Source organism: Anolis carolinensis, chromosome 1, assembly GCF_035594765.1.
Source record: "Anolis carolinensis isolate JA03-04 chromosome 1, rAnoCar3.1.pri, whole genome shotgun sequence".
Taxonomy (NCBI): domain Eukaryota; kingdom Metazoa; phylum Chordata; class Lepidosauria; order Squamata; family Dactyloidae; genus Anolis; species Anolis carolinensis.
In genome coordinates this window covers 178,782,816-178,806,670 of record NC_085841.1, presented here as the reverse complement: position 1 = coordinate 178,806,670, position 23,855 = coordinate 178,782,816, and the positions used below count along the sequence as shown (strand labels likewise).

Here is a 23,855-nt window from a genome sequence, read left to right as displayed (position 1 = left end):
ATAGTTAAATTTTTCATCTAAAAAAAGTAATATCATGCCATAGAACCCAAAGTGGCACAGATATGCTTCTTAGTTCTTCCACTCAGACTGATAAGTTGTAGGATGTGAGCCTGAGGTTCAAGGACAGAGCTTCCCATGAGTCTGCCAGTCACTGACAGCACTCTTGACCTGGGCATGGAATGCTGGCAAGAGATGCGCTTCCTCCGGGAACATCCTGGGTATAAAAACAGCCTGTGAAATCCACAGAGACATTTGATAGTCCCTTCACCAAAATAGATCCATCTAGGCTGATACACAGTCAAGAAGAAGCCACCAACCAAGTTTACATACACTGATCCCCAGCCCTAATTCACCCATTCTGCCATGCTTACAACAGTAGTGCATATTCTTTCCCTGTCCAACCACTAAAATATTAATTATGAACAACAAACACTGACTTATCTAAAAGCTTGACCTGGAATTTAATTACTTCAAAGCAGTTCTCACAGACAGTGTTTTCTGTCCTGGAACCAAAATAAGTCATCTGACCTTTTTCTTCAGTCTACTTTGGTCAATATATCTGAGATTTTGTGTCAGCCTATCTAGCATCTGATAAACTTCAGCTCTTTTATAAAAATGCCAAACTCTGGTTTCTCTTCAGATCGTATAAATATGCCAAACCACATATTAGTAGGAATCAGAGCTTGGAAAGGCTATTGTTTGGATTAATGGGAGCTGTAGTAGTTTAAAAAAAAAAGCTTTCCTAAACCATATGACACAAGCCTAGCACAATGTTCACAAATTTTGATATAAACTGTTCTGACCCATAGCTCCTGGACTCTAATCATATAATACTTGTACAGATCAGAGTGCAATCCTAAATGGCCCCTCCACTCTAAATATGTCAGGGGTGGTTTCTGTCTTCTAAGCCCCACACAATCTTCATGTCACATTATCCCCACCATCAACCCGTGCACCATTATCCTCCCATTTTCCAAGACCAGGTACTGCTAAAATCTCATAAGCAGACTTGTACAATTAGCTGTTGAGGGAAGGCATAAACTAGAGTTTCCTTCTGTGAACATGAATTCTGTTTGGAGGAGGAAGTGGATGATCCAAGCCAAAATACATAAAAAATGCCCAAAGTAACTTGGTTCTATAAAGAATTATGATGTCTGGTTTTGTTGGTAGTACACTGGCATTTCAGCTATTTTTCAGGTCCTAGAAATGCAAAAGCAAAGTAAAACCATGCTGGTTTCAAAAACAAATCTTTCAAAATAAACCATGACATCCTTTCAACCAGCTAGAAAAAAACGTATTCAAGAACGAAACAATTTTTTTAATGGGAAGGAGGGCTTTTATATAAACTGCAAACAAAAGAAAGACGGTTCACCCAGCATAGTCTAGTTGCAAACTGTTTTTATCTATTTTTGACTCCTCGTAATCTTCCAGAGCTGCAGCCACCCCTCCTCTCTCGGCTGAAAGGCAATGCCAAGGTTAAAAGTATTCACAGCTTCAGGCTGTGACACATTTGTCCTCCCAGACTTCCTCCTCAGCAGGGCTGCATGAAATGCTTGTGATGAAATCTAAAACCAAGAGAAGCTCACCTGTTCTTCTACTTGATTATGAATTCTAGATTTATTTAAATGGTGTCCACCAACCTTTGATATCCCATTCAGTGTTAAAGGTTTGTCCAGCTGTCAGCAGCTCAGGCTGAGCATGAAGCCGGCAGCTGGGCTGGCAAGAGTTGATGCTGCCAGACAGTGCCCATTTTCTGTGGCTGGACAGGCAATGGTCTTGCTTCCCCAAAAGATGGCATTTTCCCCTTTTCTCTTTTCTGTGTAGCAAAATGCTACACAATTTGAACAAAGCATTAGGCACCATGTTCAACATTGTGCATGGTCCCTTTGGAGGTATTTGTTTTCACAGCACATGGGCTATCTGGAACTATTCTGGCATCGGGAACTAGAAAAACATGGCAGTTTCTCTAACCCTTTCTATTTTCCATAAACATGAAAATACATGTTAGTTAAATACCATGGTGCCCAATTAAAATCAGCTAAGCTGGAGGAGCAGTTCTCAAGTGGTTTGAACTTGGAGAATAAAAATAAAAGTTGCAATTAACATTAAAAAGGAAACATTTGCCTCCTTATCTGAACTCCTTGTCCCTGACTTTCATGCAGATAAGTAAAACAGCACTGCCTTTTCCATCTTGCTGGCCTCCATCCCCACTACAGAAAACACTGCCAACTAAATGCTTTGAAAAGTGACTCATTGGCTGGTCAGTCCAAGCACCCCCAATCTTCTTTGGCACAACAGCTTCCAAAACACTCAGTTCCAGCAATAATCCCACATGTTTCCCTGCATGTATCCATTTCCCATGATGACCCACAATTATGAGTTTCCAGACTGAAACCCTAGAGAAGACCCCTGTATCTTTAAAACAAATGCAGAAGTGGGATTTTCACCAAGCTTTGTGTATGTGTAAGCCATTGGTTCTCAACCTGGGGCCTCCAGATGTTTTTGGCCTTTAACTCCCAGAATCCTAACATCTGGTAAACTGGCTAGGATTTCTGGGAGTTGTAGGCCAAAACATCGGGGGACCCCAGGTTGAGAGTCACTGGTATAAGCAGATACTTATACCACCTACTGAAGTAGTGGTATAACACCTACTGAAATTAACTCTCTTATACAACTACTAAAGATATGGAGCCATTCCATTTTCAATCTGAGTCAAGTAAAATTCTACTTTTATTGTGATTCTTGTTTCTTGACATGGGATCTCAAGGCATACTTTATTGAATGTTTCAATAAACTCTATGGCAGTGACAAACTGTAGAAATAGTTTTTCTTCCTTCCTTCGGGCAGACTCGATTCTGCCCTAAGACAGATCCCCCCTCCCCCCCCCCCCCAAATGACCTGGCAAAACTGGAGCACCAAGACTCGGGCCCCTTCCACACAGCTGAACACAATCCCACATTTTCTGCTTTCAACTGGAATACAAGGCAGTGTGGAGCCCAGTTCAAAGCAGATATTGTTGGATTTTCTGCCTTGATATTCTGTGTTATGTGGCTGTGTGGAAGGGCCCTCCTACATACTTAAAAATTCTCAGGAACAATAAATCAGAAATATATTAAAAGATTAAGCATTAAAAATATTAATAATGTGATTGTCATTGAGAGCCCACAGGAATAAAGAAGTAATATTCAAGCAAGGGAAAGGAAAATGTCAACCCTAAAACAAAATTATTCTAATGTTTAACTGGTTTAGAACTGCTAAAGTACTATAGCACTTTCCCCATAATTGTTGGGTAATGAAGATGTGGATATTGGTGAAAATCAATTTCAGAAATGTTGCACAAGTCCAGAGGTGACACATGATCCGTGGGAGGAGGAGAAGGTAGAACACAAGGAGGGAGGAGTGTTTGAATGCAACCTGGTTATTTATAGGTAAAAAATTAAAGGCTCACCCAGAAAGGAGGAAAAAAAAACATTTGTCAGTCAAAATGTGATGTAAAGATGCATAGGTTATCTACCTGAGTAATCCTTTTCCTAACAGACACATATCTGAAAAGCTTGGCTACCAAAATGCATTTCTGATTCTCTGCTTAATTCAATATTTGGCTTTATCAGCGCCAAAGGTTCACTTAATTGTATTAAAGTCCCTCCCTAGATTTATGGTACAGAACAAAACCATGAATCTGTGGTCTGCATTGTGTGTTTATTTTATTACAGGATATGTTTCCTGAGTAACAAATTGCAGCTGTAATAAATATGGACCCTAATCAAAAATGCCCACGTCAGAATCAAATGTATGCTCAGTTCTCTGCAGGAGCCATTTATCTTCAGGGATCTGGTCACCATCACAGAAACAGAGCAATGGTGAGAATGCAGCATTCTGCACGTTTGGAGCGATCTCTATGCAAGATTCAGCCAGAACAATAACAACCATGATGAAAGAAGAATGTGCTCCATTCACGTTACTTTAGGTAGCTCCAAATGAAAGCAAAGCCCCGATTAATTTCCAAAGTTATCTCAAGGTCAGACATCAGAGTCTATCCAGGTTATTAAAAACAAACTGGAAAACACCCTACTGTATAATTTTCTAATCTTTTTGTATAACAAGTATTTGGTATTGGAATATAACCATATGTCTCAATAGACACAAATAGAATGAACTTGTTAAGTGTCTACTGAGATACGTGTTTATATTCCTTCTCTTCCTCCTCCTCCTCCTTCTTCCTCTTCTTAAATTACTTTCTACCTTTTCCTCAGCTCTGGGACTCAAGGCAGCATACAACAGTTAAAACAGATACAGCTAAAAGTGCTCCCCATACATAAGTCAATATATCAATAGAATTAAAAGCAGTTAAAAATATTCCTCTTTAGAAAGAAAATCTAAAAATATAAATATTGAAACATATTATTTCTCTAGTGCTCAAATGCTAGCCAAGACAAAAAGGAGTCTCCTCCCTGTGAATGGTAACATAATTATTAAGCAACCTAGCCATACATTCTCTTTAAGGGTAGACCAGTTGTTCCAAGTGCAACAAACCCAGGTTCCGCTCTTCCATGTTAGAACATGTTTCTGAATGAAGAGCAAGCCCAGATAATTCCTAGTATCTGAAGGCACAAAAATCTGTCTTTGTGCACCCACAGCTTCCATGCATATCTTGATTCAGGTGTGTATTGGAGGAGTACATGCAGGAGCCACTCACAGGACAACAGATTAGTTCATATCAGGCTATTCTGTGGTCAGTTTGGCTTCTAATATCTTCTACTTGGTTGGCCCTTGAACAATTACACTAATTTGGCTTCTTGAACTGAGTCTTGAAGTCTGCGCAGTCTTAAGAGGACTGGAGGTGCAAAGTTTCTATAATAAGGACATCTTTCCCTTTCCCTTCCTTCCTTCCTAAGGTGAAAGGCAACCAATTGGCCTTGCAGTTTCTTTTCTAAGTAATGGTTTCCCACTACAATGACATAGTGTCACGATCATCATGTGTTCACACTTTTTTCCCTTTCTGTCCACAAAGAGGGGATTTAAACTGACAATTGAAGTTTGCCATAAAGTGAGCTTTTGGGGTCTCCTGGGGTTTGGTTTCAAAACCCACTATAGATACATAGTGTCTCTTCCATTTGGCTTTTTGGATTAAAAAAATATTTTTAAGCCATAGGTATACCATACACTTACACACAGAGAAAGCCACAGATTGTGCATCCAGATTCGGACATCCATGGCTTGAAAGAAAACTGTATGCACACACACACTATACCTGAATTTCAATCCAACCTCTATCACAGCATTCTACTATCTACCATTGTATAAGCTGATTATGTCATGCAGGACACTGAGCTGCTGACAAAGATGCATAGTAAAAGTAAAGGTTTCCCCTGACATTAAGTCCAGTCGTGTCTGACTCTGGGAGTTGGTGCTCATCTCCATTTCTAAGCCGAAGAGCCAGCGTTGTCAGTAGACACCTCCAAGATCATGTGGCTGGCATGACTGCATGGAGCTCGGTTATGTCATGCAGGACACTGAGCTGCTGATAAAGATGTATACAGCTAGTTTAATGCATTTTGGGTTGAGAAAATGGGTTTGGATGCTAACCTCAGCTGCACACACTCTGTTTCTTATCATCTCCAAGTTGTTGGACACAGGAGAGTATACATGAGTAAAGCTCGATTGCTACCTTTTTCATGGCTTTTTCACTGAGATCCTAGAGATTCTCTGGGGAATTCTCCAAAAGAACTGACAAATCATTATGTGTAGTTCTATAACTTAAGTTTAACCAGTTCAGGCATACGGATATGCCTGTGACAAGGAATTAGGGAGGTGAGATGAAAGGGGGGAGTCAACTGCAGAGTACGTTCAACTTGGTCACTAGAAATAATAGCATGTCTTCTATTTATATGATAAATTTGTCTGCCATCTGTTGTGCGATAGAAGTCCACAAGTCTGATTACAGATTGATAAACTTTGGAATGTTATTTACTGGAGCCAAAATCAACATTACAGTAAAATTTTGGACAGTCAGTGAACTCATTGTGATACCTCCTGAATACACAACTTTGCCCTAGAATACATGATTTATTAATTAAGTGGTGTCAAGGTCCACTGACCCTACCCACTAGGTTGTCTGATTACCTTACTTTGCCCATTACGACACAAAGGTTCTTCAAATATTTGCTCATGGCTGATCCTCCTGTCTTGATTGTGCTCCTAATTCAGTGCTCTTGAGCATGACTGTGTTGCTTGAGCAAAGCTCATAGCTCTCAATTAGCATGGTTTTCTCCATTAATTATGGGCATCAGTTTCTCCTGCTGTCAAACTTGTGACAACAGTATGTAATACCCAATTAAAAGTTATTGTATGTGAACATTTCCAAAGTGGTACAAGATGCCAACCCTTTCACTAGCATTTAAATAATTGTCTGTGGCCTTTAGTAAGCTGGCCACCAAATGCCTAGGGACAAGTGCTACATCAAGGCTCGTAGGGTGGCATGCTGCAAACTCATGAGACATTAGACTGACCTATGTGAGCCAAGGGATTCTCATGCCTTACAAGGTATTTGACTTTCAAAATATTGAAATAGCCAGAATTTTCAGCTGTCATTTATTGATTTATGGGCCACTGCTAGCTGCACTTGGCCAGTACAAGTGGCCTCACTGTCCGCATGTCACAATCTCTCCCCTTCTAGACGGTCTTGATTGAATAGTGGCAGTAGCACTGTATGTGTGTTTTGCCAGTGGTAGCATATTTGAGTCCTGAACCCAAGGTATGGGTATGTGCCTTCAAGTTGACTGTCGAGTTATGGTGACACCATGAATTTCAGAGGATCTTCTTAGGCAAGGAATACCCAGAGGTGCTTTTTACCGTTCCTTCTTCTGAAACATAGCCAGTTATTGATTGGTGGTCTCCCATTCAAGTACTAATGATGTAATGATGTATCAACAAGAGGGGGAATACCACCATAATAGACATCAACAGTAGTTGTGTAGGTACATCATCAACACATTTGATACCCAACCATCCAAAGACAGACCATTCATATGGTATAGGAATAAGTGTCAGCATGTCTTGGGTGCTGAAGTAGGACTGAGTCCAAGGTTTGAATCCTCGCTTAGGTATAAAGTGATTGACTGGGTGTCCCTGGGCATGTCACACTCTCTCAGACTAAGAGGAAGGCAATGGCAAATCTCCTCCAAATAAACCTTAAAAAAAAAACCTTCAACAGAATCATCATTAGTTGGAGTCAACTTGAAGGTACATAAGAAACACATCAAGCTGGTAAAAAAAGGTAAAGGTTTCCCCTGACATTAAGTCCAGTCATGTCTGACTCTGGGGGTTGGTGCTCATCTCCATTTCTAAGTCGAAGAGCCGGCGTTGTCCGTAGACACCTCCACGGTCATGTGGCCGGCATGACTGCATGGAGTGCCATTACCTTCCTGCCGGAGCGGTACCTATTGATCTACTCACATTGGTATGTTTTCGAACTGCTAGGTTGGCAGGAGCTGGAGCTAACAGCGGCCGCTCACGCCGCTCCCGGGGTTTGAACCTGGGACCTTTCAGTCTCCAGCTCAGTGCTTTAACGCACTTTGCCACCAGGGCTGGTACTTCTCTTTGTCTTATTAAATAAATACACAAATAAATGCAGTTAATAGATTAAACACATAGACATTATTTGCAAATCTTCAGATGGAAATGCTTTAAAACCCCTACATTATAGATCTAGTTTTCTGTGGATTCTGTAACAAAACATTGTTCTGATGGCAAAAATGTTCCAATAGCAGTTAAAGACACATAATATCAGCCTACAGGTCCTCACACGAGGAAAGGTGGATGTTGTATAAACAGAAACATATTTTGTATAAATATATTCTGTACCAATCAAAGCATATTTTCACCCAAGCTTGATATTTAAAACAAAGGGAATCTAACCTGCATGTCTTCTATTTCCCAGTAAAGGATTACAAGATAAACAGTAGTAAATAGTTGATTATGTTGTTAGAGATAAGATCATTATATATATAGAACAACACAATACATTATTCAGTAGAGTTTATCTGCAGAGGAAAGTGCATAAAAGAAACAGGAGGAAAAGAAATGGACCTTTCTTCAAACAATCAAAGTCTGTAGGAACATTTCATTTTTCAACATAGTTACTGATCAAGAAGTCTGAATGTATACTTAATATGAAGGATATCAGAACTATCCAATCTTGTTTTCTGTGTCTCAAGTTTTGAATATAGGGATAATGTACAGGCAGAAGGAGACCTGTCACATTTATCCATCATTACTATTACAAGAACCTTGGAAAATACATACATAATTCCACATTTGTCTTAACCAAACAAGACAGATGTTGTGACACTTAATTAGGGGGAAATCCAGGTACTCCAGACTAAGTTCCTTATTTACGATTTATTAATGAAAAGATAATCTCACAATGATGAATTATTTGATCCTTATTGTCAACAAACTAAGCCTGATACTTCGGAGCAGCAACCTGTTTTCTGTAATATGCTACATTGACAGTGTGATAGACATAAATAAAAAAGTGGCTGATCTGCATATGTGGAGGAAGACAGCACTGCGTATGCAAACTGAACTGGCATTGCTTCTCGCAGAAATATGAAAATAGGTATGCTGCCTGAGTATCTGTTTGTACTGATGAAAGACAGATGTCTTCTTCCTATGAGGATTTTTTTCCCAGAGAGACAGCTGCATTAATCTGTTTGAGTGTTAAAAATGGGATGAGAGAAGGCATCTTGCAGCATCTTTATGACTAATAGATTTATTTTAGCATCTGTTCCATAGATTGCAACCCACTGTTTTTGAAGCACTGGTAAGTACCACATCCAAGCCTTGTGTATACATTCACAGGGATACAGCTGCAACTGTGTGCAGGGAACCAAATAGGTTGTTTATTTCAACCTCCCACTGAAAGCGCTATTCATCTGTCTAACATCTCTCTCAATTAGCATCAGTATACCATAACACTATGTAACAAAATGTAGAAACAAAAATCTGTTCCTGGTTTGAAAGTGTTATTTCCTATTTAATTGTGTGGTATTTACTTTGAAAGTAGTTGTTATACTCAAGAAACTAAATTTTTGCAGTTGTCACAAACAATGTTGAATTGGTTGAGGCTCGATGAGATATTCACTGAAAAACAATAGCAAAATGTACTTCAGAATGTCTTGTAAAAACAAAGTTTTTGCAGTTTAATAAACCTTTTCCATATTTTTATGATAGAACCAAGTAGGAAATGATATGTATAACCCAGGAACAGAAATCATGTTACACTGTGTAATTAAGTGAGCAATTTGAACTACAAAAGATGATCTCATTTTACTGTGATGTCCTATGAAAAATATCTTGTCAAATAAGTCTACCTGGAACCTATGATCCACAGAAGAGGTCATTTTTTCAGGATGCCTTTACACTACAGAATGACTGCAGTTTGACACCACTTTAAGTGCCATGGCTCAATGCTATAGGATCCTTGGAGTTGTAATTCCTTAAGCTTTTGGTGCCAAAGAGTGCTGGCACCTCCCCAACCTACATCTCCCATGATTCCCCAGCACTGAGCTATGGCAGTTAATGTGGTGTCATGTTTCATTGTATCTACAGTGTGGATGTGTCATGAGTCCCATCACCTTTGGTGAGTGGGGACACAAGATAGGGCCTTTTCAATAGCTGCCCCCTGGCTCAGGAAGTCTCTTTCTAGAGAGGCCAGAATAGACCCCTTCTTACTCTCTTTTTGCCAAAAGGCAAACATAATTTTATTCTGACAGACTTTTAGAGCTAAATGTTTTGAAAGGCTTTTAAGAAGATGCTGCATTGCTTTATTTCAGTTATTTTAACTGCTTTTATTCTTTTTAATTGAACATTTTAATACCGTGAATAATGTTGTTGTAATGTTGATCTTTTAAGGGTATAGCTATATTATGTTGGCTTTAAATTACATACCTCCTAGATTATCCATTTTTGAAAAGAGTTGACTTCATAATAAAAATGATGATGATGATGATGGAGAAATATGCTGACAAACCTTTGGGAAGAAAGAAAGTATTGGGCTTCTTTATGCCAGCCAGCTACGACGTGTTAGTCACCAATGGTGTTTAAAGTGGCCATTTTTATGAGTCCTCTGATCAATGGAATGTTTTTGTTAGAATATGTCAAAGCTAAATATCTTACCATTTAATTAACTCTTAGAGGGAGAAAACATTTTAAGGTTGATGACCTGAATGTACAAACTTCACTGTGAAAATGAAAAAATGTGAAGACGTGATGCAACTATGTTATCAGTGCATTTGAGCCATGGAAATTGCACGGCACATTTTCCTTAGTATTGATTTCCTTATAGTTAGTTTGCAGGGAGGAATTTATTGTGCACTGAAACCCCAAAAGACTAAAAGGAAAAAAACACACTGAAGAGTCATAAAGAATAGGCCCTGTTTGCATACCAGCAAAGGCATTAACAAAAGTGGAAGTTTTAAAAACTGCAGTACTTAAACTATACAAAAATACCACGAATCTTTTGGGAAGTAAAGAAATACCAGATTAAAGCTCAACAGAACAGAGAAGCCACACACTCTGCCACTTCCACCCATCCAGGGTTGAGCTATGGAAATAGTACATGGTGTACATGCTTGGGAGAAATACCGATAGCTTCGTATGCTCTGCAATGCGGATAAAAGTTCTGTCACCCCCTTGTTCTCTTTAGGGTGTACCTACACTGCATCATTGCTGCAGTTTGACACCACTTTAACAACTCCCAGCAAGAGGTGAGGCAGGATTTTGCTTGCTTGCTCCTTCTTCCACCACAATTTTGAAGGGACAAATCCACTAAACCCAGTTCCTCCTGCAGATGCACCATCTTCAATCCTAGATGGATTGGGGGATGAAGAAGGAAGGGTGCCATAAGGGAAAGGGCAGCCAAGACAAGAAAGTATTTGACCAATCACAATGGCTGAAAGCAAAGAAGAGGTCGGGGAGAAGCAAGTTGTTCTGTAGGCTATTTGAGCATATTAACTATGACAGCGGACTACCATCAGGGACTTTTGCAGCATAGTTCATTTTTCTATTTCTGGTCTAATGCTGTTTGACCTAAATAAAGCCCAGGCGAACAGCTTCACTCTCCCGGGTTTTACCACTCTACAGAAGCCACGGATTAGAAGTTGCTCCATGCCCAGGGCGAGGTAGAGAGGTTTGGGTTATTATTTCTCCAATGAGAAAAGGAAACAGCAGATAGGTACTGACTTCTCTTTCCTACTCATTTCCCCAACTGCCCTAAGGAGGAGGCCACCCAGAGGAGGAAGAGACGCTGACTTCTTTCTCTCAATTGCAGTGAAGGGAAGGTGATGACTGCCGTTGTTTTCCAGTGCTCATTTGTCTTGTCCTTCCTCCATCTCTGCTTGCCCATCCTCTTTCCTTCTAGCTACTAGGGCATACTTTTCCTTTGCGTCATAATACAGAAGAAAGGGATCTCAGAGCATCTTTGAGACGGAGAGAGAAGTAAGTTGGTAGTACAAGCTTTCACTGACACATTTGATAAGGCAGACTGAGTCCACAAAAGCTCACATTACAAACTTCTTTGCCTCAGTTAGTCTCAAAGGTGCCATAAGAGCCTTTTATAGGTAAAGATAAAGGTTTTCCCCTGACATGAAGTTGAGTTGTATCCAAATCTGGGGGTGGTTGGTGTTCATCTCTATTTCTAAGACGAAGAGCCAGCATTGTCTATAGACACCTCCAAGGCCATGTGGCTGGCATGACAGCATGGAGCACTGTTACCTTCCTGTCAGAGCAGTACCGATTGATCTACCCACATTTGCATGTTTTCGAACTGCTAGGTTGGAAGAAGCAGGGGCTAACAGCGGGAGCTCACCCCCTCCTCACATTAGAACAGCCGACCTTTAGGTCAGAAAATTCAGCAACTCAGCACTTTAACCTGCTATGCCACCAGGAGCTCCTTTCATATACTAATACAAAACAATATAGCTACTGAAAATAACCACAAAAGTGAAAATAAGACTTCTCCACCCAATGGATAGGATTAAGATTTCTTTGAGACTGAACAGTGTGCCTTCAGGTCATTTCTGACTTACAGTGACTATAAGGCAAAACAATCCTAGCATTTCCTTATCATGATCTGTTCAGAGAGATTTTTTTTTTGCCACTGCCTTCCTCTGCCCAGATGCTGGTGCCTCACCAAATTAAAGGTATGTGAGAGAGTGTGATTTGCCCAAGGTCACTGAATGACTGGAGGTATGCCCCTGTTGTACTGTAATATATAAACGAAAGCAATGTTTGCAAGAGATAAGCTCATATTCACATTTTAATTTCTGGGCCCCGCCCAACGATGCAACTGATGCATATATTTGTATTCTTACAATTGACAAATGTTTGAGTAGTCAAAGATAAGATATTTTAGACCTGAGTGAAGAAAAAAACAAAGGAGAAGGACGGAATAGTATCTGCTCCCTGGAGAACCCAACTCACCAGATTCACTGGTACAATGAGGGCGTCTACACTGTGGAATTAATGCAGCTTGACTCCACATTAACTGCCATGACTCAATGCTATGGAATCATGAGGGTTTCAGTTTGGTGAGGTACCAGCACCCTTATGCAGAGAAAGCTTCCAAACTGCATAATTAAACTATGCAGTTAAAGCAGTGCCAAACTGCAATTATTCTCTCTTTTTTTGTATAATTTTTATTGTGGTATATGAAGGAGAAAAAGCATACAATCTTGAAAATTCAACAATCGAGATACACATATTATTTCCCCAGTCCCACCCATGAACCACCACCCATGACTTCCGACACCATGCCATTAGGTACTAGTATCTAACCAGACTCTATCCTTATCACCACATTAATAAATTCCTCATGCAGTATTCATTCTCTGATAAATGGCCAGCGAAGGGTCATGCTCCGCAGTGGCAGACTGGGTCTGAATATATTGGTTGCCAAGAGACACTTGGGGGGGGGGGGGCACCCACAATAAGGCACGGGGAAACTTCAGCCCTCCGGGTGTTTTGGACTTCAACTCTCACAATTCCTAACAGATGGTAGGCTGTTAGGCACTATGGAACTTGGAAGTCCAAAACATCAAAGGGAGGAGGGAGCAGAGGAGGGCAACTAAAATGATCAAGGTTCTGGAAAATAAGCCCTATGAGGAGCTGCTTAAAGTGCTGGGCATGTTTAGCCTGCAGAAGAGAGGGCTGAGAGGAGACATGTGTAAATTGTGAGGGAAAGTCATAGGGAGGAGGGAGCAAGCTTATTTTCTGGTGCCCTGGAGACTAGGACGCGGAACAACGGCTTCAAACTACAGGAAAGGAGATTCCACCTGAGCATTAGGAAGAACTTCCTCACTGTGAGAACTGTTCAGCAGTGGAACTCTCTGCCGCAGAATGTGGTGGAGGCTCATTCTTTGGAGGCTTTTAAGCAGAGGCTGGATGCCCATCTGTCAGGGGTGCTTTGAATGCTATTTTCCTGCTTCTTGGTACTGGGTTGGACTGGGTGGCCCATGAGGTCTCTTCCAACTCTATGATTCTATCTGGAGAGCTGAAATTTGCTCATGCCTGCTATAAAATCATAGAATTGGAAGGACATAGGCAACCCAGTCCAACCCCGTTCTGACATGAAGGACAAGCGCAAACAAAGCAGTCCTGACAGATGGCCACCCAGCCTCTGTTTCAAAGCTTCCAAGGAAGGAGCCTCCACTATACTCTGAGGCAGGGAGTTCCACTATTAACTGCTCTTAAGAGTCAAGAAGTTCCTCCTAATTTTCAGGTAGAACTTACTGACTCTTGACTTAGTCAAGAAGTTCTTGCTAATCTTCAGGTGGAGGCCTCGGTTGTGCAGTGGGTTAAACCCTTGTGCCAGCAGGGCTTCAGACTTGAAGGTTGGGTTGCTGACCTGAAGGTTGCCGGTTCGAATTCAACCTAGAGAGAGCACGGATGAAATCTCACTGTCAGCTCCAGCTCCATGCTGGGACATGAGAGATGCTGGGACATGAGAGATAGTAAAAACATCAAATATCCGGGCAATATCCCCTGGGTAACGTCCTTGCAGACGGCCAATTCTCTCACACCAGAAGCAACTTGCAGTTTCTCAATTCGCTCCTGACACGAAAAAAAATCTTCCAGTGGAATCTCCTTTCCAGGAACTTGCACCCATCAATACAATCAAAATGTGTATCATATTGGAACTTCTGAGAAGCTTGAAGCCCATGAACATACAGTAGAGTCTCACTTATCCAACGTTCTGGATTATCCAATGCATTTTTGTAGTCAATGTTTTCAAAACATCGTGATATTTTGGTGCTAAATTCGTAAATACAGTAATTACTACCTAGCATTGCTGCGTATTGAACTACTTTTGTTCAACATGATGTTTTGGTGCTTAATTTGTAAAATCATAACCTAATTTCATGTGTAATAGGCTTTTTCTTAATCCCTCCTTATTATCCAACATATTCGCTTATCCAACGTTCTGCCGGCCCGTTTATGTTGGGTAAGTGAGCCTCTACTGTACTTTTAATATACTGTCTACACTTGCCATCGGGTTGCAAGCTTGCCTTGAGCCCTGGGCAGCCTGAGAAGGGTGAAGGAAGGTACCTTTTCCCTAGTCCCGCCCATACAGAGCTGGGGAGGCCCCACCGAGAAGAAAAAGCTGCCCGAGTCACAGCTGGAAAAGGGTTCCTGTCCCTTTAAGGATGGTGTAGGCGAGGGAGACCCAGGTGATGCGAGTTAGCTGGCTGTTTAACCAGCAGCGACCCCGCCGCCCTTCAAAGAGGAGCCCAAGGCAAATACAAAGGAGAAGAAAGTCCCAAGCCCCCACCCCCGCGCCCGAAAAGCCCACGGTCGGGAGCAGCACTCACCCAGGCTCAGCCACAAGAAGCGCCTCAGCAGGGCGAGCATCCCCAAAGCCATGGCTCCTCCCGCCCCGAAGCAGCGGGGAGAGAGAGAGCGCGCGCAGAGGACCGTCCGCCCGACTCTGCCTCTCTCTCGCTCTCTCTGACTGGTTTGGTCCCCGGGCGCGCGCGGCGCAGAACACTCCCGGGAGCACGTGCAGCGCCGCGGCGGGAAAGGAGCGCCCTGATTGGCCAGCCTTGGAGCCGCGAGCCCAAGCAGCATGCCAAAGCCAAAGCCAAAGCCTTCCTCTCCCCGGCGGCTGCATCTCATAATAATAATAATAATAATAATAATAATAATAATAATAATAATAATAAATAAATAAATGTAAGTATGTGTGTATATATATAGATATATGATTATACACATGACATTATATAAAATACTAGCTATGCCCGGCCACGCGTTGCTGTGGCGAAGTATGGTGGTATGGGAAATAAAAGTATTGAGGAATTGGTGGTAGTGAAGGTAAAGGTTTTCCCCTGTAGAGTAAAATCTCACTTATCCAACATTCGCTTATCCAATGTTCTGGATTATCCAGTGCAGTCTGCCTTTTAGTAGTCAATGTTTTAAATTCATTGAGATATTTCAAAGAAGATAATATAAGATTATAAATGGGTTATATAGCTGTGTGGAAGGGCCTTGAGTCTACACTGCCATATAATCCAGTTCAAATCTGCTAATCTGTATTTTATAGGCAGTGTGGAAGAGGCCTAAGTGAGGCCTACCTCTGCCTGTCCCCTGGGCTGAGTGGGTTGCTAGGAGACCAAGTGGGCGGAGCTTAGCGTTCTAACTGGCAGCAATTGGATAAAACACAATTATTCCTCTCCCTCTAATTAGGACTTAATTTTTCTTTTCTTTTTGTTGTATGAACGTAGAGGCATGGATGAGGGGTTGTGCTGCCAAGTTTAGGGTTTCTGGGATGTGTAGTTTTGTTGTTTTGTCCTAGGCCGAAATTTCATTACCCTTTTATATATATAGATAGATGGGAAAAGAAGAAACCACTGCACTTTGCATTAAAGCAGGCCTGGGCAAACTTCGGCCCTCCAGGTGTTTTGGACTTCAACTCCCACCATTCCGAACAGTAGGCTGTTAGGAATTGTGGGAGTTGAAGTCCAAAACACCTGGAGGGCCCAAGTTTGCCCAGGCCTGATTTAATGTGTGCGTCAACTGCAAAACAAGATGCATGAAGCTGATTGGTTGAGCGATGTCTGGAGAGCTGTTAAATCTGGGAGTTTTTGATACTGTTCCAATTTTGTTCAGGCTTGAGCTGAGCAGGTGCAGAGACAGTTGGAAGAGAGAAGCAAGAGAGAGAGAGATGTTTGAAGTGTGTTCTTGCTTCTTGAGCTGCTGGAACAGGACAAAGGAAACACATGGACAAAGGAAAGACTATTTTAAATCTCTCATAAAAAGAACATGATGTGAGTTGGTGCAACTGAGCACACTGCACATATGTTGTTCTGGGTTTAAGAAGAATAAACCATTTGTTCTTTATTGTTCACCTGCGTGGCACACATCTTTTTTCTCTGGCAAAGCAGTGCATGGCGTACACATTTTGATTTTTCATTAGGTCACACAGTCCAACCCCGTTCTGTCATGCAGGAAAAGCACAAAATAACCTTGACAGATGGCCATTCAGCCTTTGTTTAAAAATTTCCAAGGAAGGAGCTTCCACTGTTTAACAGCTTTTGCAGTCAGGAAGTTCTCCCTAATGGTGGGAACAGCATTTCTTGATCTCGAAAAAGCATTTGAGTTCCCGATTACTATTTTATGACACAGCAAACAAGATAGACATGCTGGATTTCGTATCACAAAATCACAAGTTGAACACTTCCCAAGTGTCTAGGACTGTGTGATGTATTTTCGGATGATGCGCGCAGATCCCAGTAGGATGGCTTTTTGCAATTGGCAGATCGTAATTTTGTCAATGTCTGTTGTTTCCAAATGCTGGCTGAAATCTTTTGGCATGGCACCCAGTGTGCCCATCACCACCGGGACCACCTGCACAGGTTTCTGCCAGAGTCTTTGAAGTTCAATCTTGAGGTCCTGATAGCGGCTGAGATTTTCCCGTTGTTTTTCGTCAATGCGACTGTCACCTGGGATGGCAACATCAATGATCCAAACCTTTTTAGAATCATAGAATAGTAGAGTTGGAAGAGACCTCATGGGCCATCCAGTCCAACCCCCTGCTAAGAAGCAGGAAATCGCATTCAAAGCACCCCCGGCAGATGGCCATCCAGCCTCTGCTTAAAAGCCTCCAAAGAAGGAGCCTCCACCACGGCCCGGGGGAGAGTTCCACTGTCAAACAGCCCTCACAGTGAGGAAGTTCTTCCTGATGTTCAGGTGAATCTCCTTTCCTGTAGTTTGAAGCCATTGTTCCGTGTCCTAGTCTGCAGGGCAGCAGAAAACAAGCTTGCTCCCTCCTCCCTATGACTTCCCTTCACGTATTTGTACATGGCTATCATGTCTCCTCTCAGCCTTCTCTTTTGCAGGCTAAACATGCCCAGCTCTTTAAGCCGCTCCTCATAGGGCTTGTTCTCCAGACCCTTAATCATTTTAGTCGCCCTCCTCTGGATGCTTTCCAGCTTGCCAACATCTCCCTTCAACTGCGGTGCCCAGAATTGGACACAGTATTCCAGGTGTGGTCTGACCAAGGCAGAATAGAGGGGGAGCATAACTTCCCTGGATCTAGACGCTATTCCCCTATTGATGCAGGCCAGAATCCCGTTGGCTTTTTTAGCTGCCGCATCACATTGCTGGCTCATGTTTAACTTGTTGTCCACGAGGACTCCAAGGTCTTTTTCGCACACACTGCTGTCAAGCCAGGTGTCCCCCATTCTGTATCTTTGATTTCCATTTTTTCTGCCGAAGTGAAGTATCTTGCATTTGTCCCTGTTGAACTTCATTTTGTTAGTTTCGGCCCATCTCTCTAGTCTGTCAAGATCGTTTTGAATTCTGCTCCTGTCTTCTGGAGTGTTAGCTATCCCTCCCAGTTTTGTGTCGTCTGCAAACTTGATGATCGTGCCTTCTAACCCTTCGTCTAAGTCGTTAATAAAGATGTTGAACAGAACCGGGCCCAGGACGGAGCCCTGCGGCACTCCACTTGTCACTTCTTTCCATGATGAAGACGATGCATTGGTGAGCACCCTTTGGGTTCGTTTGCTTAGCCAATTCCACCTAACCGTAGTTTTGTCTAGCCCACATTTTACTAGTTTGTTTGCCAGAAGGTCGTGGGGGACTTTGTCGAAGGCCTTATTGAAATCCAGGTACGCTACATCCACAGCATTCCCTGTATCGACCCAACTCGTAACTCTATCGAAAAAAGAGATCAGATTAGTCTGGCATGACTTATTTTTGGTAAATCCGTGTTGACTATCAGCAATGACCGCATTTGTTTCTAAGTGTTCGCAGACCACTTCCTTAATGATCTTTTCCAGAATCTTGCCTGGTATCGATGTGAGGCTGACCGGACGGTAATTGTTTGGGTCGTTCTTTTTTCCCTTCTTGAAGATAGGGACCACATTTTCTTTTCCACAACTGTGATGTCTGGTATTATTATTATTCTTTCCCACCTCTCCTCACGGCCAAAGGCAGGTTACGGCATTACTAAAACATAAACACACAATCATTTTAAAACACTCCGTAAAATATGTATCAAAATACACAAAACAAAAACAAAGCATACAGTGGAGTTTAAAATTCACAATTAAAACTATCTGAGTAGGCCCGTCAGAAGAGATAAATCTTCACTTGTATCTTAAATTCTGACAGCTGATCCATCTGTTGGAGCTCTATCTGCAGGTCGTTCCATGGAGCGGCTGAGGAAAAGGTCCTCTGGGTGGTAGTTGCGCGTCAGGTTTTGGCTAATTGGAGTAACTGCACCCCAGAGGACCTCAGTGTGCAGGGCTGATTGTACAACAAAAGGCGATCCTGTAGGTAACCATCTTGTGCTTTGCCCAGAAACTAATTGGCAGCCAGTGGAATGACTTTGGGATCAGTGTGATATGCTCACTCCTAGATGTTCCCGTAACCAGTCTGGCTGCCATATTTTGAACCAACTGGAGTTTCCAAACTTGGTACAAGGGTAGCCCAATGTAGAGCATATTTCAGAAGTCCAACCTTAAGGTTACCAGTGCATGCACTATCATCTTTAGGTCCTCCAAATTTAGGAAGGGGCACAGCTGATAATAAACACTCCTGACCGTCGCATCTACTTGGGCTGATATTTGGAGGGGTGGGATCCAGGAACACTCCCAAGCTGCGAGCACTGGTTGAAACACCTCCACCCCCAGATTAAGATCCTTGATGGCAAGCACCTGTTTTTTCTGGATTCACTTTCAATTTGTTTTTCCTCATCCAGCCCATTACCTCTTCCAGGCGTTTATTCAGAGGAGACACACAATATTCTTAGTTGAAGCTATTTTTGAAGGCATAGAGAAAGATATTTGGGTGACATCAGCATACTGATAACACCCTGCCCCAGGATGATCTCTCCCAGCTGTTTCATGTAAATATTGAAAAGCATTGGGGATAGAATGGCACCTTGTGGGAAAGCACATCACAGCTCCTTTTTAGAGGAGCAGCTATCCCCAAGCGCCACCATCTGGAACTTGCCCGAGATGTAGGACTGGAACCACTGCAGCACAACGCCTCGATACTTAGCCTCCCCAGGTGTTCCAGAAGGATACTGTGATCGATAGTATTACAAGTCTCAGAGAGTAGGCCTGTCCCAATAGATAGGTCTTCAGTTGCAATTTTAAATTCCAACAGCATGTTTCGCTGTTAAATCTCTTCTGCCAGGCCATCCCACAGATCTTCTATACTGAAGCATTAAGGAAGGTTGACACTGTTAACTGCCGGGGCTCCAGGCTCTGGAATCCTGGGACGTGCAGTTTGGTGAGGTACTGGCATTGTTTGGCAGAGAAGAATCTTGCTCGATTCCATAGCAAAGTCTGGGAGCAGCCACTGAAGAGGCCCCTCTCTCTTGTTCCCACCAAATGTGCTTGAGAGAAGACCCACCCCAGATGATCAGAAATATCTAACAGGTTTGTAGCGAGACCTAGGCATTCAATAAGCCACCATTCCTGCTTGCCAGTGACTTTTTTCTAAGACCAAAGAAGGCAATGCCTTTCCTGCTAGTGTGCGATTCTCAACATGTCCTTAAGCGGAGGGGCCTGTGCTGTTTGGGTTTATTTGTTGATGGTTTCATTTCCTGGAGTAATCTCCATGGTGTAAACAATACGAAAAACAACTTCATGGCAATTGGTAAAAAGCACGCAACCCAAGATTCAAAATGAAAGAGTGGAACATGTTGACATGCCTCCGAATATAGTTGAAAAAGCAAGGAATGACCCAGAGCAGCTTTTCAAAAAAAGGAAAAATGCATGCAACCAAAACATAAAATTGGCACTGGGAACGCATAGTGGATGGCATATGCATAGTGGATGGCATTATACGTATGTTCACAGCTCTAAAGCATATAGTATGCAACTGTGGTCTTCCTTTCATTAGCCCAGAAGATGATGCCCTTTCATTGCTTCTAGTTTGATTATCTTAAGCGGCATCAGCCCTGAAAGGAAAGGAGAAGTCTCCCCAGGTGCATTTTGGAAGACTCCTGAGCATTTGGTGCCAATTCTGTGCACCTTTTCCATTTCAGATGGTGAAAAGGCAAAGGGAAAACATAGCTGTCAAAGATTCTTCTTAGGCAGGACATAAAGTTGATAACAACAAATAGATCAGGTTGGAAAGTCCCGTGACCCTCTAGAGATTAGTGGTTGCCAACTTTTTTTTTTTTTTAACCAGGGACCATTCTCCAACATTAGTACCAAAAGGTTATGAATCAGTTTTTGGTTAACTTTAGATTCGGTTTGGTTATCTGGGGTGCTGATTCAGAAATTGCATTGGATAGACCGTATCAATTCTAGTTTCTAATACAGAACAAATGCCATCCAGTGGTCGCTGTCTGCTCAACCACAGAAAACCATATTTAATAATCTGGAGCTAATGTGGTCTATCAAGTGCAATTTTCTGAATCCGCACCCCAAATAACCCCAGAACAGGCCTAAAAACAAAGACACCAAGGTGCCACTGCTTCCAGGCGCCACATGGAATGGCTCCACTCGGGGAGGGAGAGAAAAGCAGCAGTCAGGAGGCTTATTGTCACACCTTTTGTGGGTAGTCAGCCTCTCCCCTCCCAACATCCCCGTTGCCTCGGCACTATAAGAGGGTTTTCTGAGACCAATCGCTCTCATTGCAATGGTGTAGAAAAGGTGAGGCATGGGACCATATTTTAGTTCTTGGGGATGACTGGACAGGTACTCTAGAGGTTGAGCTTAAACTCACAACACTTTTATTGTTGGCTTAGCTTGAGTTCAACACCAGGAGGACCACACAATCCATATTCATGGCCAAGGCTGGAAGTGGAAAACTGTTCCTACTTATGTTTCAAGAATGCTGCAGACGTTGCACTAGACTGAAGCAAGACAAACTCAACCTCTGATTCCTGTACAGTATTCTGTCAGAGTATAGATTGAACTCTCCTTATTCAGAATTCCAAAACATTCCAAAATCGTCCATAAAAATAGTCACTTTTGATTTCTTACAGTTCAATAATCCAAATTATTGTGTAAAATCACCTTCAGGCTATGTGTATATGAAATATAAATGAGTCATAGCTACATTTGTGTCTCATCTCCAAGATACTTCAGTATTTATTTATTACAGTAATTTAGGATATTTTTACCCCACCTTTCACTGTGCTGCGGACCCAAGGCAGCTTACAATAACAGTTTATGTACATATATGCAGATACTGGTATTTCAAAATCTCCACTCTGCAAAAATCCCAAACACTTCTGGTCCCAAGCATTTTGGATAAGGGATTATGTATTCATACGTGTACTATTCTGATTATTGAATGTTTACAATGCAAACTTCAGACAGCAAGGAGAGGAAAGCTGTGATCCTCCAGAAGTCGATGAACTCTTCATCTATAGTTTCAAAATGAAAGATCCAAATTTAAAGCAGTATATTTTACAATGGCAAGATGTTACAATTACACAAACAGTTGCAGATAGTGTAATGAATTATGAAGTTACTAGGTTTTAAAAAACAATTTTTAAAAACCAGAAACAAATCTAAAAAAATACATCAGCAGATGGAGAATATTTAATTTAAACCTTATGCTGCAGGGTCACTATCCTGTGAATAACTGAGCTTGGGGGGGGGGGGCTATATGTGCACTGCGAGAGGAATCTATGCCACACCATTTCAAGGGGTGGGGGTTTTGGCCATGGTTGCAGAGATATAGCAATTTCAAATCAGGTCCATCTTTTAAAAACACCCTATATTATTGATCACCATTTATCAAGACAGCAGAGGGGTCTAATAAAACTGAAGTCCAACATTTGAAAGCCAACCAATTTTCCAGTCCTGCCTTATTAGTTCACATGGGACATGTACACCTTAATAACTGTGTACCTACTACTGAACCATTACACTCAGCTTAATAGCAGAGAATTAACACTACCATAGCTTATAATACAATTATTTTAAATGACCCCACTTTCCTAAGATAATTCCACCCATACTTCCATTTCCTTTTATCAATCTCTTGGTTCTATGCTAATGATATATCTCCTCTTTCAGAGTGGCAAAATTACCCAATTGCTTGCTTCAGTTCAATTTTAGGGCCATGAAATGATCTGACATGGTGTAAGTTTATAGATGTAAAATTGCAAAGCAATTTCTCACTCTCCAATCTAGAATTATATCTCCAATTACATCACTTTTCCAAAAGTGAACTCTGGGGCTGGTGCAAAGTTCATAGCGTTTTATTTATCCGTAGAGATATTTTCTTTTGCTGCCACCTATTGTATTATATGAAGAATCACACTCAACACCTAAATCGGTTTAAGAATGGATTTGCCTTAAAATAATAATAATAATCCCAGGTGACAGCAGGATTGAAGAGAAACAACTGGAAAAGCTGAAACAATATGTGGATTTAAAGATCGAATTACAAAGACTTTGGCACAAGCCGGTCAAGGTGGTCCCAGTGGTGATTGGCACACTGGGTGCAGTGCCTAAAGACCTTGGCCTGCACTTAAGCACAATCGGTGCTGACAAAATTACCACCTGCCAGCTGCAGAAGGCCATCTTGCTGGGATCTGCACGCATTATTTGCCGATACATCACACAGTCCTAGACACTTGGGAAGTGTCCGACGTGTGATCCAATACAGGAGCCAGTAGTGTCTGCTGTGGACTCATCTTGTTGTGTTTCAAACAACAAAAACAATAACAAAGGATTTGCCTCTATGTAATTTCACGTTGCTTGTCAAGCATACATTTCCTAAATGCGGAATTGCCATTGCCTTGAAGCTTTTCATCTACAGGCCATCCCCCAAGTTACAAACATCCTCTATTTTTAGTACCATCCCAAATCATAGAACCATAAAGTTGGAAGAGACCTCGTCGGCCATCGAATCCAAGCCCCTGCCAAGAAGCAGGAAAACTGCATTCAAAGCACCCCCAACAGATGGCCAACCAGTCTCTGCTTAAAAGCCTCCAAAGAAGGAGCCTCCACCACACTCCGGGGCAGAGAGTTCCACTGTTGAACAGCCCTCACAGTTAGGAAGTTCTTTCTAATGTTCAGGTGGAATTTCCTTTCCTGCAGTTTGAAGCTGTTGTTCCATGTCCTAGTCTCCAGGGCAGCAGAAAACAAGCTTGCTCCCTCCTCCCTATGACTCCCCTTCACATATTTATATATGGCCCTCATCATGTCTCCCCAGTCTTTTCTTCTGCAGCTTAAACATTACCAGCTCCTCATAGGGCTTGTTCTCCAGGCCCTTGATCATTTTAGTTGCCCTCCTCTGGACACATTCCAACTTGTCAACATCTCCCTTTAATTGTAATGCCCAGAATTGGACACAGTATTCCAGGTGTGGTCTGA

The 23,855-nt window shown here is 42.1% G+C and overlaps 1 protein-coding gene across 2 annotated transcripts in view; it reads right to left on the bottom strand.

Annotated features, from left to right (window-relative positions):
• The window catches only part of ramp1 (receptor activity modifying protein 1), a 46,789-nt gene extending 31,605 nt beyond the window's left edge, over window positions 1-15,184 (bottom strand). The window contains exon 1 of one of the 2 annotated variants that reach the window (XM_062960876.1): window positions 14,871-15,184. In XM_062960876.1, the coding sequence (XP_062816946.1) occupies window positions 14,871-15,169 (299 nt within the window). In that variant the 5' untranslated portion in view covers window positions 15,170-15,184. The remainder of the gene's footprint in view (window positions 1-14,870) is intronic. The other variant, XM_003215159.3, reaches the window with a different exon arrangement.
• Between the last annotated feature and the right edge of the window lie 8,671 nt (window positions 15,185-23,855).